At 43.3% G+C, this 15,203-nt stretch overlaps 1 protein-coding gene across 26 annotated transcripts in view; it reads right to left on the bottom strand.

Moving 5' to 3' along the window:
- The window catches only part of USP37 (ubiquitin specific peptidase 37), a 94,914-nt gene that overhangs the window by 8,999 nt on the left and 70,712 nt on the right, over positions 1-15,203 (bottom strand). For 18 of the 26 annotated variants that reach the window (XM_089329852.1, XM_051848162.3, XM_008259143.5 and 15 more), the window contains 4 exons: positions 14,128-14,383; positions 7,090-7,256; positions 3,417-3,477; positions 1,652-1,767 (listed from right to left, as the gene is read on the bottom strand). In XM_089329852.1, the coding sequence (XP_089185978.1) occupies positions 1,652-1,767; positions 3,417-3,477; positions 7,090-7,256; positions 14,128-14,383 (600 nt within the window). The remainder of the gene's footprint in view (positions 1-1,651; positions 1,768-3,416; positions 3,478-7,089; positions 7,257-14,127; positions 14,384-15,203) is intronic. The other 8 variants (XR_016231885.1, XR_011387108.2, XR_011387106.2 and 5 more) reach the window with 1 other exon arrangement.

Here is a 15,203-nt window from a genome sequence, read left to right as displayed (position 1 = left end):
TGTATTTTTATTACAGTGAAAAAAATAGAAACATCGTAAACAAATACTCATTGTTAAAAATTAAACAGTATGTTCATTTGAAGGAATATATTATAACCATTAAAAATAAAATACTTAAAGCTCTTCTAAAAATTTTTATTTATTTCACAGAGCAACAGAGAGAAAGGGAGGGACATAGAGAGAGAGAGCTCTTCCAACCACTGCTTCAGTACCCAAATGTCTGCAACAGCAGCCAGGGCTAGGCCAGGCCCAAGTCAGGAGACCAGGAATCCTTCCAGGTCTCCCATGTGGGTGCCAGGGATCCAGGCACTTGGGCTACTGCTTGCTGCCTTCCAATGTACATTAGCAGGAAGCTGGATTGGAAGTGCAGGAGTCAGGACTCAAACTAGCATTCTGACATGGGAAGTGGTCATCCCAAGCAGTGGCTTAACCTGCTGTGACATGACACCTGTCCCTAATAAACAGGAAAAAAACTGAACTTCAAAAAGTTTTAAAGCATATGTAGAGGTGGAAATGACAAAAGAGTACGTCAAAATGTAACAGTAGTTGCGCTAGGATAGTGGGATTGTAAGTAACTAAAATCACTTACTTAAGGAAAAAGGGGAGAGTCGAACGTGGTCAACATCATTCAACAGTTTTCAGTGAGTAACAATCAACTGGTTCTGGTATCTAACTATAAAGATAATACTGCTACTTGGTGAGCTACAGGTAATTTTGTACATATGCTATCACTCAGTTCTTACCTAACATAGACATAAGATGGTCAAGATGAATTTCTGCTTTTGTTTAGAATCTTTTTTTGTTTTAAAAATTTATTTAGGGGCCGGACCTGTGGTGTAGCAGGTAAAGCTACTGTTTGCAGTGCAGGCATCCCATATGGGTACCAGTTTGAGTCCTGGCTGCTCCACTTCCGATCCAGACACCTCTGCTATGGCCTGGGAAAGAAGTAGAAGACGGCCCAAGTGCTTGGGCCCCTGCACCTGCATGGGAGACCTGGAAGAAGCTCCTGGCTCCTGGCTTTGAATCGGCATAGCTCTGGCAATTGTGGCCAAACAGGGAGTGAACCAGAGGGTGGAAGACCTTTCTTTTTCTTTCTCTCTCTCTCTCTGCCTCTCCTTCTCTCTCTGTGTAACTGCCTCTCAAATAAATAAATAAATCTTTAAAAAAAAGATTCATTTATTTATTTGAGAGGCAGAGTTACAGAGAGAGGGAGACAGAGAAAAAGGTCTTCCAAATGCTGGTTCACTCCCAATGGCCTCAATGGCCAGAGTGGGCTGATCCAAAGCCAGGAGCCAGGAGCTTCTTTTGGGTGTCCCACGTGGATACAGGGGCCCAAGCACTTGGGCCATCTTCCACTGCTTTTTCAGACCATTAGCAGGGAGCTGGATTGGAAGTGGAGCAACCAGGACTTCAACTGGTGCCCAGATGGGATGCCAGCACAGCAGGCAGAGGCTTAACCTACTACACCATAGTGCCGGCCCGTTTTGGATCTTACATGTCAGGAAAGAACGAAGGCCAGGACAAAACAAAGTCCACTGATGGCTGCCAAACACGGAATCAACCTGCAATGGACCCTGAAGGAGGCCTCCGCAGATGACGACCAGGAGTGACACTGACAGCCTGACCAGCTCCACCCAGGGCCGAGCCTTACCTCAGCATTTCTTTTCAGCTCTTCAGCTTCAGCTGCTGTGTACTCCATGTCGAAAACGTCCTCATTTCCAGAGTCCTCATCAGAACCCAGTGCGTCCAGAAAAGAGTTGTTAAACTCTGGAAAACACAAAGACAAACTTTTGCAAAAGTTCTTGGAATAGACATAAGGATATGATTAGCAAGCTAAAATTTCTTGAGGCATGTATTTTAATCACCCTAAGAAAACAAAACAGTATTAGCATTTCAATTCACTCAGCCTGCCCTGGGGAATAACACTGCATACGTGTGTGTATAAAAGAAATATTTCTGTCTTATAAGTCTTATGGTTGCAAGAGTCAGGTCTGGGTCACGCCAAAGCCAGGAGCCTGGAGTTTCTTCCAGGTCTCCTTTGTGGGTGCAGGGGCCCAAGGACTTGGGCCATCCTCTACTGCTTTCCTAGGCCATCAGCAGGGAGCTGGATCAAAGTGGAACAACCAAGTCTCCAACTAGCACCCATATGCGATGCTGATGTGGCAGGCAGCACTTTTACTTGCTACGCCATAGCACCCACTACACTAAAGCTCCAGCCCCTGTGCTAATTCTTTGTGTTTTGTTTCTAAAGTCACTGTTCTTTCTCCATCTCAGATATAGAGAAAAATAACACTTTGGTGATATAAATAGAATTAGCCCAGTCCCTGAAACTATGGACTTTTGTGGACTTCTAGTATTTGGTTCACATATTAGTTCTTTAAAATGCCATGGCTGGGGCCGGCATGTGGCATGGCTAGTGAAAGAGCTGCCTGCTGTGCTGGCAACCCATACGGACACCGGTTTGAGTCCCGGCTACTCCACTTCCAATGTGGCTCCCTGATAATGCTCCTGGGATATCAACAGAAGACAGCCCCAGTGCTTCTGGCTTTGGGTGGGCCTAGCTCTGGCTGCTGCGGCCATTTGGGGACTGAACCAGTGGATAGAAGTTCTCATCTCTCTGTAACTCTGCCATTCAAAAAAGTATATAGATCTTAAAAAAAAAAAAAAAAAAAAAAAAAGCTGCAACTGTGCAAACCTTTTGCTACTGAATATTCATTCATATCTTTGCCCATTAACTCCCCCAGAACAAGCTCTAAACGAGGCACGGTGCAGAAGGTCAAGCCACTGCTTGTCATCTGGCAACCCATCTCAGAGTGCTGCTTCCAGTCCTGGCTGCTCTGTCTCCCCTCCAGCTTTTTGCTAAGGCACCTGAGAAGGCAGAAGGTGGCCCCAGTACCTGGGCCCTTGCTCCCCATGTGGGAGATCGAGGCGGAGTTCCAGGCTCCTGGCTTCAGCCTTGCCCAGCCCTGCTGTTGCAGCCATTGGGGAGTGAATCAGCTGATGGAATATGTCACTTTCTCTGTAGCCCTCCCTTTCAAATAAATAGATGTTTAAAAAATGGGGAAACTGGAGCCATTTCAAGCTCTTCTAGGAGTCTTAGCAGTGACCATATTAGTCGTTTCATTAAACAGATTGTTTTTGCCGTTAAATTTTTTAAAACTAAAAAAGTACATTGTTTAGCCACATGGCAATGAGATGGCAAAATCACTTTTTTAAAAAGACAAGCTAACAATGAAGACAACATGTTTTCCTCTGGGAGGCAGGGGAAAGAGAAAGATATATGGGTAACTTCTAAGGTTCTATTTCTTTATCTAGGTGGTGCTCAAATTTGCTATGCTATTACAAAGTACATTTTATTGCTCTTCTATTTGTGACACGTTTTTTAACATTATAAAAATTTAAGATGCCCTTCACACCTTGAAGACTTAGCTCAGTAGCTCTTTTGAGGTCATCATCTTCTTTCTGTTCCCAAGCCTCCTAAAAGGACAAAATAAAGACAAGGTATTTAAGAGGCACTGATTAAGGTTACCTAATGAGGATAAAATCAGTTCTCCGGAAGTAACTGCTCATAATGCTTTCCATATCTTTATGGAAATTTGGAATTTTGCAACACTGTCTCCCTAAAACACAATGTTGGTTTTTTGTTTTTTTAAGATCTATTATTTATTTGAAAGGCAAAGTTAAAGAGAAAACGGAGAAAGGGAGGGCAGGGGAGATGGAGGGAGGATGGATATCAAGTGATCGCCCATTTGCTGTTCACTCCCCAAATGGCCGCAAAGGCTGGTGCTGGGCCAGGCTGAAGCCAGGAGTCTGGAGCTCCATCTAGGTTTCCTACATGAGCAGCAGTGACCCAGTACTTGGGCCACCTTCCACTGTTTTTCTAGGTAAATCAGCAGGGAGCTGGATTGGAAGTGCAGCATCCAGGACTCAAATCATGTGGGATGCCGATATCACAGGTGGCAGCTTATCCCATTGTGCCACAATGTCAGCCCCACTGGTGGGGGTTAAAATTGGCTTGCTAACCAAAAACCATTCAATGTAACAGCAAGATGTAATTCCTTTTCTTCTTACATGTACAATATGCCAACACGTGACAGATACTCTGTAAACTGCTGCTTCTCCTTTGCCGATTTATATAGCATTTGTCAATTTCTATGGTCTAAATACTCCCACTATGGCCCATGTCAAGCTAAACACATGATTCTGAATGCAGAGCTGGGAAGAAGGGTGTACTGTCTCCTGAGCTGATGGTCACCTCTAGCACACCTTTCACCCTGTCCATGACAAACATGAATAAGAAGACACTGTTCATGGATTTCTAGTTTCTTGTTATTTATTGATTTGAAAGGCTAGTCAGGCAGGCAGAGAGCTGTTCCATGAGGTGGTTCACGCCCTAATAGCTAAAATAGCTGAGGCTGGGTCAGTCCAAAGCCAGGAGCTAAAAACTCAACCCAGATCTCCAATGTGGGATCTCCAAGGCAGGATCACAAACACTTGAGGCATTATCACCTGCTGTCTTCCAGGGAAGTTGAGATTGGAACCCAGGAATTCTGACATGGGACGTGGGCATCCCAAGTGGCATGTGTTATACTAAACGTCTGCCCTGGGAAAGTTTTTTTTTCCTCAAGTTTTATTTTTATTTATTTGAAAGGCAAAGTTACAGAGAGATAGAGAGATCTTTCATCTGCTGGTTCACTCCCCAAATGGCCACAATGATCAGGGATAGGCCAGGCTGAACCAAGAAGCTTCATTCAGGTCTCCCAAGTACATGCAGGGGCCCAAGCATTGGGGCCATCTTCTGCTGCTTTCCCAAGACTATTAGCAGGGAATTGGATCAGAAGTGGAGCATCCGGGACTCACACTGGTACCTATATGGGATGCCAGCATTGCAGACAGTGGCCCAACCTGCTATGCCACACTGCTGGCACCAAATTCATCATTTGGATGTCCATGGTCTCCCAGACTGTATTCAGTATTGCTGCTGCAGCTGCACCCCCCACTCCAATGCTACTACTACTTGTCAGGGTGGAGGCAGAAGGAGGAGGTGGAGAGGCCTGACCCGGGACTGGAGTGACTTCCTTTCTCCAGGGAAAGCTTTTAAAAATTAAGATTAGGAGGGCTGGTGCTGTGATGTAGTAGGTAAAGCCTCCTGTGCTGACATCCTATATGGGGACTGGTTTGTGTCTCGGCTGCTCCACTTCTGATCCAGCTCTCTGCTATGGTCTGAGAAAGCAGTAGAGGATGACTCAAGTGCTTGGGCCCCAGCACCCATGTGAGAGACCTGGAAGAAGCTCCAGGCTCCTGGGTTTGGATAGGCCCAGCTCCGTCCATTGTGGCCATTTTGGTAGTAAACCAGTAAATGGAAGACCTCTCTTTCTCTCTTTGCCTTTCTGTAATTCTACCTTTCAAATAAATTAATAAATTAAAAAAAAAATGATGAGGGCCAGTGTTGTGGCTCTGCAGGTTAAGCCACAGCTTAGGATGCTGGCATCCTGTTTTGGAATGCTGGTTCAAGTCCTGGCTGCTCTTCCAGTCCAGCTTCTTGCTAATGTGCCTAGGAAGGCAGCAGATGATGTCCGAAGTGCTTGAGTCCCTGGCACCACTGTGGGACACAAGGATGGAGTTCTGGCTCCTGGTTTCTGTCTAGCCCAGATCTGGCTGTCGTAGCCACTGAAGGAGTAAACCAGAAGACGGAAGATCCCTATTGCTCTGGTTTTCAAACAAACAAATAAATCTTAAAGGAAAAAAAGGAATTGTGCATTTAAAAAAATCAGATTAAAAGAAATTCAGTTGCCCAGACCATCTCCAAATAAATCACATTAGAATTTCTTTTGAAAAAATTTTAAGAAACATTTATTCATTTGAGAGGCTGAAGGGCTGGGACAAAGAAAGCTCCTATCTATCAGTTCACTCCCCAACTGCCTTCAATGGCTGAGGAACGGTCAGGGCTTAAGCTGGGAGCTGGGAATGTAAACTAGGTCTTCCATGTGCGTGGCAAGAACCCAGCTACTGACTCTTATCATTGCTGCCTCCTAGATTCTACATTAGCAGAAAAGCTGGAACCAGGAGCCAGAGCCAGGAATTGAATCCAGGTACTCTAATACAGGATGAAGTTATCTTAACTGCTAGGCCAAATGCCTCACCTCACATCAGAATTTCTGAGCCATCGGTATTTTTTAAAGCTCCTCGGAGAGGCAGCGCTGTGGCACAGCGGGTGAAGCGCCCACCTGGGACGTCCACATCCCATGTAGGAGTGCTGGTTTCAGTCCTGGTCCTTCGCTTCTGATCTAGCGCCCGCTAGCATTTGGGAAGACAGTAGATGGTGGCCTGAGGCCTTGGGTGCCTGCCACCCACGTGAGAGACCTGAATGGAGTTCCGGGGTCTTTGGTTTTGGTCTGGTTCAGCCCTGGATGGGGCAGGCATTAAGGGAATAAACCAACGGATGAAAGATTGCTGTTTCTCTTTGTAGCACTGCCTTTCAAATAAATCTTTTTCTAAAAAACCTCCTTAAAAAAGCAAAAACGAAAAATGAGAGAGAGAGAGAGAGAGAAAATCTTCCATCCATTCGTTCACTCCTCAGTTGGCTGCAATAGCAAAGGCTGGGTGAGGCTGAAGCGAGAAGCTGGAAACTTCATCCAGGTCTCCCACATGGGTGACAGTGGCCAACATCTGCTGCCTTCCCAGGCACATTAACAGGGACCTGGATCAGAGGCAAAGCACCGGGGCTCAAACTGGCACTCCAATATGGGATGCTGGCATTGCAAAAGGCAGCTTAACCTGCTAAGCCACAACACTTGCCCGCATACTGGCTACTTCCACAGCCTGCAAAATAAAGCTGGACTGGGAATAATCTCATGTATCCCATACATTTTGTCTCATCTAGATTTTAAAAATGGGGAAAGTTACCAATATACCTGTTTTCACAACTAAGCAAGCCCCCCCCACTTCTGGTGGATCAAAGATATATTGTAGGTAAATTATCTGGAACAATGTCTGATACAAAGTTCAGTGCTCAACACATGTAAGTTACTATTATTCTATTTAACAGGGATGAGAGCTACAGAAGGCTCAGTTATATAAATAACTTACTTGCTCCTGAAGGCTCTGAACCAGCGCCTGCTGGAGCTCTTGCTCTTCTCGTTCACGCTCCATGTCGTACTGTTGGAGCCAATCAACCTCTCCCTGAGATCCCTCTGGGGTTTTGTTTTCTTTATTCTCATCACAGTCTTTAGTTATCTCAGCAAAACTGGCAGGATCTGTGGAAACAGACATAATATTAACTTGGAAAATCCCTTCTACTAAACTGAAATTTCTGGACTACAGTGACATCTGCTGTTTGGAGCGTAATTTACTTTAATCTCATCTGTAACTTGCTTGGGACATAAAATGTCATCTTACTTCAAGTATGTCAGGGTCTCTCAGCCTTGTCAGCCCTACTGACATTCTGGGTAGGACAAGTTTTTATATATGTAGGGGATCTCTTCTACACATTGTAGAATGTTTAATTGCAACCCTGGCCTCTTCCTATTAGATGCCATAAACATGCATCCCTCTCCAGATGTGACAGCTAAAAATGACAGACATTGCTAAATGTCCGCTGGGGACAACACTGTCCTTTGGTTGAGAACCACTGATCTATAGAAGTGGTTCTGAAATCAGGTGATTATCAGAAGCTATGGTTAAGGATGGGGAAGAACAAACATTCAAATTCATAGGTCACAGTGTCACATGACCAAGAACTAGCTTTAAAATATTCAGATTAAATAAGAAGTAGGGTAGGACTGACACTGAGGCACAGTGGGTTAAGCTACTGCTTGCAATGCCAGCATCCCATACTGGATGGAGCTCCAGTCGGAGTCCCAGGTGTTCTGCTTCCAATCTAGCTTTCTCCTAATGCACCTGGGAAGGCAGCAGAGGAAGGCCCAAGTACTTGGGCCTCTGCCGCACATATGGGAAACCAGGATGGAATTCCTGGTTCTTGGATTCAGCCTGGTCCAGTCCTGGCTGGGGAGTTGTGGCCATTTGGGTAGTAAATCAGAGGATGAAAATCTTTCTCTGTCTGTCCCTCTCTGTCACTCAGCCTTTCAAACAATTAGGCTAAAAAGATTAACACTTTCCTATTATGTCAGTTGAGCATATTTTCACATCAAAAACAAATTTTGTATATATTCTAAATGAAAAGAGTTAAGTATAAAGTAAAAATTGCCCAAGTCTCTGGCAACTTGTATATGAGGGTAGTTCAAAGTTCCTGGAAAAATGGAACTAAAAGATACTTGTTTTAGTGTAAAAAAATTTTTTTTAAAATTTTATTTATTCATTTGAAAGGTAGAGAAAGAGAGACACATCTTCCAATTGCTGGTTCACTAACCCAAATGGCTGCAATGGCCAGTGCTGGGCCAGACTGAAACCAGGGGCTAGGAGCTTCCTTTGCATCTCCCACACAGGTACAGGGGCCCAAGCACTTGAGCCATCTTCTGCTGCTTTCCCAGAAGCATTAGAAAGGAGCGAGATTGAAAGTGGAGCAGCTGAGACTCATCTGTGCCCATATGGGATGCTAGCTTCATAGGTGGTGGCTTAACCTGCTATGCCACAACACCAGGCCCCTAAAAAAACTTTGAAAACATGGGGGTAGTGCTGTGGCATAGTGGGTAAAGCCGCCACCTGCAGTGCTGGCATCCCATATAGGTGCAGATTAAAGTCCCAACTGCTTCACTTCGATCCAGCTCTCTGCTATGGACTGGGAAAGCAGTAGAAGATGGCCCAAGTGCTTGGTCCTCTGTAATGGCAATGGGAGACCCAGAAGAAGCTCCTGGCTCCTGATTGGCACAGCTCTGGCCACTGCAGCCAATTGGGGAGTGAACCAGTGGATGGAAGATATCTCTCTCTTTAACTCTCTCTCTCAAGTAAATAAATAAAATCTTAAAAAAAAAAAAAAAGAAAATAACTTGTCATTTATTCATTTTTACTTATTTGAAAGGAAGAGAGAGAGAGAGAGAGAAAGAGAGAGAGAGAGATTGTCCTGTTCTCCCATTTGCTGATTTACTCCCCAAATGCTTGCAACAACCAGGAGTGGGCTATGCTGCCTCTCAGCGTGTGCAGTGGCGGGAACCTGAAATCAGGAATGAAGGTAGACTTGAATCTAGGCACTCCAACATGAGATGGTGGCATCTTAACTACTACGCTACATGCCTAATGTTGTATTTTAAATACATAATTTTTAAATAGAAAATTTTATTTAATAAATATAAATTTCAAAAGTACAACTTCTGGATTATAGCGGTTCTTCCCCCATAACCACCCTCCCACCTGCAAACCATCCCACCTTCTACTCCCTCTCCCATCCCATTCTCCATTAAGATTCATTTTAATTATCTTTATATACAGATCAACTCTACACTAAGTAAAGATTTCAACAGTTTGTACCCACACAGACTCAAAATATAAAGTACTGCTTGAAAACTAGTTTTACCATTAATTCTCATAGTAAAACACATTAAGGACAGAGGTCCTACATGGGGAGCAAGTACACAGTGACTCCTGTTGTTGATTTAACAAGTGATACTCTTTAAGTAAATACTTTTGTACAGTTCAGATAATTCTGAAGCTTACAGCATCTTGATTTAAGACTTTAAGTCAGGAACTATTTATTACAGAATTGCTGAGTGAATATTTATTTATTACTAATATGCACTGAAAATTTAAGAGGAAAAGGAACTCAAAATTAGAAAATATCAATTGTTGGGGCAAGCACTTAGCCTGGTGGTTAAGATATCTGCGTCTATATTGGAGTGCCTGGGTTCAACACCTGGGCAGCTCCAGCTCCTGACTCTAGCTTGTACTAACGCACACCCTGGGGGCAGTGGTGGCAGCTTAAATAACTGGGTTCCTGTCACTCAGGTGGTTGGTTTGGACTGACTTGTAGAGTGGGCTCTTTGGCCCAGTCCAGTACCAGCCATTGCCAACATCATGGCAGTGAACCAGTCTATTACTCGTAAATCAATAAAGTCTTTAGAATCTGATTTTTTTTTTTTTAAAGATAATCACACTAGGTTGCATATGATGCAACAGTTGTTTCAAGACTGATGGCAGCTGCTGATATGAATTCCTGCAATGAACTAGCTTTAATCAATGTATACTAAAATGTGAAAAACTTTATTTTAGTACCAAACGGTTCCCTGGTTACGATTCTGAAAGCAAGGAGTTTAATGCAGAAGTACATCGGAAGCACATTATGGGGCAGAATGTTGCAGATTACATGCGTTACCTAATGGAAGAAGATGAAGATGCTTACAAGAAGCAATTCTCTCAGTACATAAAGAACAATGTGACTCCAGACATGGAGGAGATGTACAAGAAAGCCCACATGGCTATATGAGAGAATCCAGTGTATGAGAAGAAGGCCAAGAGAGAAGTTAAAAAGAAGAGGTGGAACCGTCCCAAAATGTCCCTTGCCCAGAAGAAAGATCGGGTAGCTCAAAAGAAAGCAAGCTTCCTCAGAGCTCAGGAGCGGGCTGCTGAGAGCTAAACCAAACAATTTTCTATGAAGATTTTTCTGATAAAGACAATAAACTTATTGACCAAGCCAAAAAAAAAAAAAAAAAAAGATAATCACACTAGGGAGAGCAGTAATTTTTCCTTCCCTCCATTATTATTAGAGAAACAGACCTTCATGGTCTGGAACTGAGAAGCCTACTGATCCTCTCTGACCCTTTGGCCTGAGCTTACTGTACTTTAAATGGGTATTTGACTCAACCAATCAGATCATGTCCTGTGGAAATTTAGAACTGAGACAGACAAAAGTTAGATGATGATGAGTATAGCTGATCTGAAGCTAGGATCCAGGAGCTTCTTCCAATCTCTCACGTGGGTGCAGGGACCCAAGCACATGGGTCATCTTCCACTGCTTTCCCAGGCACATTAGCAGGGAGCAGAATTGGAACTGGCACCCATATGGGATGCTGGTGCCACAGGTGGAAGCTTAATCTACTACACTACAGCACCGCCCCCATAATTTTTTTTTCAGTCAATAATTTTCAGCACTCACTGTAACAATGCACTTGAGACAATCTTAGATTATACCAGTAATTAGTCCATGGGATAGAAAGCAGATCAAAGAAGTTCACTTTTGAGATGCTAAAATCAATGTACATATGTCTTCAGGACAAGATTATCGGAGAGATCCAGACTACCACGGGGTCAAATATGTTCACAAAAATTCCACTAATAAGGAACTTGCACAATGGAGGGGACTGAGCCATGTGTTACCATTTTTTCTTTTTCAGTCTTTTGAATATATTTTTTATTTGAAAGGGAAAGTAACAGAGAGAGGAAGGGACAAGTTATCTTCCATCTGCTGGTATACTTCCCAAATGCTTTCAAAAGCCAGGGCTAGGCCAGGCGCAAGCCAGGAGCCAGGAACTCCATGTGGGTCTCCAATGTGGGTGGCAGGAACCAAAGTACTTGGGCCATTAGCTGCTGCCAATCATGTACATTAGCAGCAAGCTGGATTAGAAATGTGGAGTAGCTGGGCCTTGCTGGGGCAACTGGATATGGGATATCACTGTTCCAAGCAGCAGCTGAACCCACTGCACCGTAACACCTGTCTCAATCTTAACATTCTTATACTGAATACTGGGCTGTCCACTGTGGCTCCATTTCTGATCCAGCTGCCTGTTAACATGTCTGGGAAAAAAGCAGAAGATGGCCCAAGTATTTGGGACCCTGCACCCCCATGCGAGACCCAGGAGAAGCTCCTGGTTCCTGGTTCCTGATTGGCCCAGCTCCAGCCATTTGAAAAGTCAACCAGTGATGGAAGATCGATCTCTCTCTCCCTCTGTAATTCTGCCTTTCAAATAAATAAATGAATTTAAAAAAAAAGAGAGACACCTCTCCCATTGTAACAAAAGCAAAAACAGAGTCTTCAACTGATTGCATCTATTTTCCTTGAAAAATACCCCAGGCCTAGATAAAGGAGGTATGAAAAGAGAATTAAAGATGTCAGGAAGAGATCATGGTAACTGAGGAAATACATTTACTAAGGAAGAATAACAGAACTGACTAGTAGCAGTATCGCGTGATCATTTAGGAATGTAGTCATGAATTTCAGGAGTTAACATCAACAGTTTTATGAGTCTTCTCCAGCAATTTGCAGCTGCTTAGACACAGTCATGAAAAAAGACGGCGGGGTCGGTGATGTGGTGCAGTGGGTTAACGCCTTGGCCTGAGGTGCTGGCATCCCATATGGGTGCTGGCTCTAATCCCGGAGGCTCCACTTCGGATCCAGCTCTCTGCTACGGCTGGGAAAGCAGTAGAAGATGGCCCAAGTGCTTGGGGCCCTGCACCTGCGTGGGAGACCCAGAAGAAGCTCCTGGCTCCTGGCTTTGGATCGGTACAGCTCCGGCCGCTGCGGCCAATTGGGGAGTGAACCATCAGATGGAAGACCTCTCTCTCTAACTCTGACTTCCAAATAAATAAATTAAAAAAAAAAAAAAAAAAAAAAGGAGAAAGAAAAAAGACGGCAAGCTGAGAGTTGGGGTTTTGTTGGGCTGTTGTGACAGAAGCAAAGAGGGGGAGGAAATAAACAAGCACTAAGATATGGCATACACGTTGAGAAAGAAGGGAAGTGATAACAAGAGGGAAGTGCTGAGTAGCAAACAAGAGGGAGTCGATGGAAGGGGGAGCCTTCCTGCTAAATTTAAGAAGAGGGCACTAGGTGAGCTGGAAGTGGAGAAGGGTTAGAGAAGAATATTTGAAATAAAGACTTCAAGGGCAACACAATTATGGATTCGAGGAAGTGGTTCTCAACCTGTAACATGCATCAGAATCACTTGGGGAGGTGGTTATCAAAATGCAGACTGCTGAGCTTCCCACCACGTTTCTGTCAGTAGACCCGGTGCAGGAACAAAAGGCAAGCTTAGGAAGTGCCCAGATGACAAATGATCTGGGAAAACACTTTGAGAAGCAGGAATCTAGAGTATGACTTCCTTAAAGTGGCTGATCAAGAAGAAAAGATCTCTGAAATTAAGACCAGAGAAAATACGGCAGTGAAAAGATCTTTATGAGGATGCTGAAGCCTCTAAGACCGCCCATGCAGAGTGACTGGAAGGTAAAGGACAGCTAACCACAGGAGGTAACAGGTGGCAAAGTCTGATGTGCACCCTTGAAGGTAGTGTGATGGTTCAAGTAGTTGTGTCCTTGCCACCCATGTGGGAGACCCTGACTGAGTTCCTGGTTCCTGGCCCAGTCCTGGCTATTTTGGGCATTTGGGAAATGAACCAATAAATCTCTTTCTCTCAAATAAAAATAATAAATTTCAAAAATTATTAAAAAAATAAAAATGAATTCACAGCTAGTGAGTGTATAGCCAGAGGCCCAAAACCCCACTTCTTAGTTCAGCAATCTTTATTATTATGAAGGAATGAAACCAACGGATGAGGGAGAACCTGAATTACTTACACAATAACACCTCATACAAATGCAGATATAGAAAAATGAAAAGAGAATTATATAAATTTTGAAGATAGGGATGGTGAGAAAAGTGACCAAAAACTGATACAGGCCTTTGTTAAATACACATATGAACAATCCTAACTTTGTTGCTACTGAATACCTGAATGCATATGATACACTTTACCAGTAGCCATCATTACTTGTTTCTCATTTTTCTTTTTTAGTTTATTTTTCATTTGAGAGGCAGAGACAAAAAGGTCTTCCATTTACTAGTTTACTTTTCAAATGCCTGCAATGATCTAGGCAAGGCAGGCACTGAAGGAGCCAGGAGCTCACTCCAGGTCCCCAGTAGGGGTGGCAGGGCCCCAGTCACGGTGGCCATCACTGCTGCCTCCCAAGGTGCCTATAAGCTGGAAGCTGGAATCAGGAGTGGAACCGAGAGTTGAACTCAGGAACTCCAATATGGGATGTGGTTGTCTTCATAGGCATCCTAAGTGCTAGGCCAGATGATCATCCCTGCTTCTCATTTTAAAGTTTTTAAAATTAAACATGTAAAAGATTATCAGCTCTATCATAAAGATCCACTTCACCTCTCATTATCAGAAGTCGTAAGTCACTGTTAGGCTTTGAAAGTAGTTGTGCTTTGTTTACCACATAATTTATCTGCATTAAACCTACCTGGCTCTGTGGCTGTTTTGGGCTTCTCAGTTTCAATAGTGTCTGGATTTTCAGGCATTTCTTGAATATCATCCTCTGCAAATCCGGTATCTGGGCTGCTGGTTGGTTTATCATCATCTTCATGACTTGGAGATGGTGAAGTTTCTCTCTTACTTATCTCTAAGACAGCTGCTATAAGCTCTTCTTCATTCATTCTGTCAAATCCTGCATTTTCCATTTCGGACTTATCAGGCTCAATTCTGCATAATTTTGAATCCTGAAGAAGACAATAAATTTTAGAGGAAACTAGAATACCTACAAATATAGTGATCTTAATTAGAATGTGAAGTTGGAACATAATTTCTAAAAATTTTCCTTTCTTTGATGTTTTGGTTATTTAACAATCAATAATAGATGTAAAAACTCACCAACAAGGTAATTTTTAAAATAACAACACTAAGAATAGATGATTATTGGGGCTGGCACTGTGGTGCAGTAGGTTAATCCTCCACCTGCGACGCTGGCATTCCATATGGGGGGCCAGTTCTAGTCCCAGTTGCTCCACTTCCAGTCTGGCTCTCTGCTATGGCCTGGGAAAGCAGTAGAAGATGGCCCAAGTCCTTGGGCCCTTGCACCCACATGGGAGACCAGGAAGAAATGCCTGGCTCCTGGCTTCGGATTGGTGCAGCTCCGGCCATTGTGCCCACTTGGGGAGTGAATCAATGGAAGGAAGACCTTTCTCTCTCTCTCTCTCTCCCCCTGTCTGTAACTCTACCTCTCAAATAAAATAAATAAAATCTTAAAAAAAAAAAGAATAGATTATTATTTTGATTATAGTAAGTGTGCCACGTATGCTCTTTGTAAAAGCTTGAAAAACACATAAAAATAATAAAATTTCACTCAAAATAGATTACTCAAAAATAATTACTCTATTTTTGGTATAGTTCTTTCCAGATATACATGGATTATACTATAAATATTCTGTCATCACACCTAACAACCCATTTAAAATGCTGGCTGGCCTCATTTACTTTTTCAAAATATGAAAAAAATAAAAACTACATCTAGGTTATGTAAATAACTTTCATTTTCTCATT

The sequence above is a fragment of the Oryctolagus cuniculus genome, chromosome 3 (assembly GCF_051225735.1).
Source record: "Oryctolagus cuniculus isolate XC-2025 breed Fujian yellow rabbit chromosome 3, ASM5122573v1, whole genome shotgun sequence".
In the NCBI taxonomy this organism is placed as follows: domain Eukaryota; kingdom Metazoa; phylum Chordata; class Mammalia; order Lagomorpha; family Leporidae; genus Oryctolagus; species Oryctolagus cuniculus.
The sequence above is the reverse complement of the archived record's forward strand: the minus strand, read 5'-3'. Positions and strand labels throughout refer to the sequence as shown.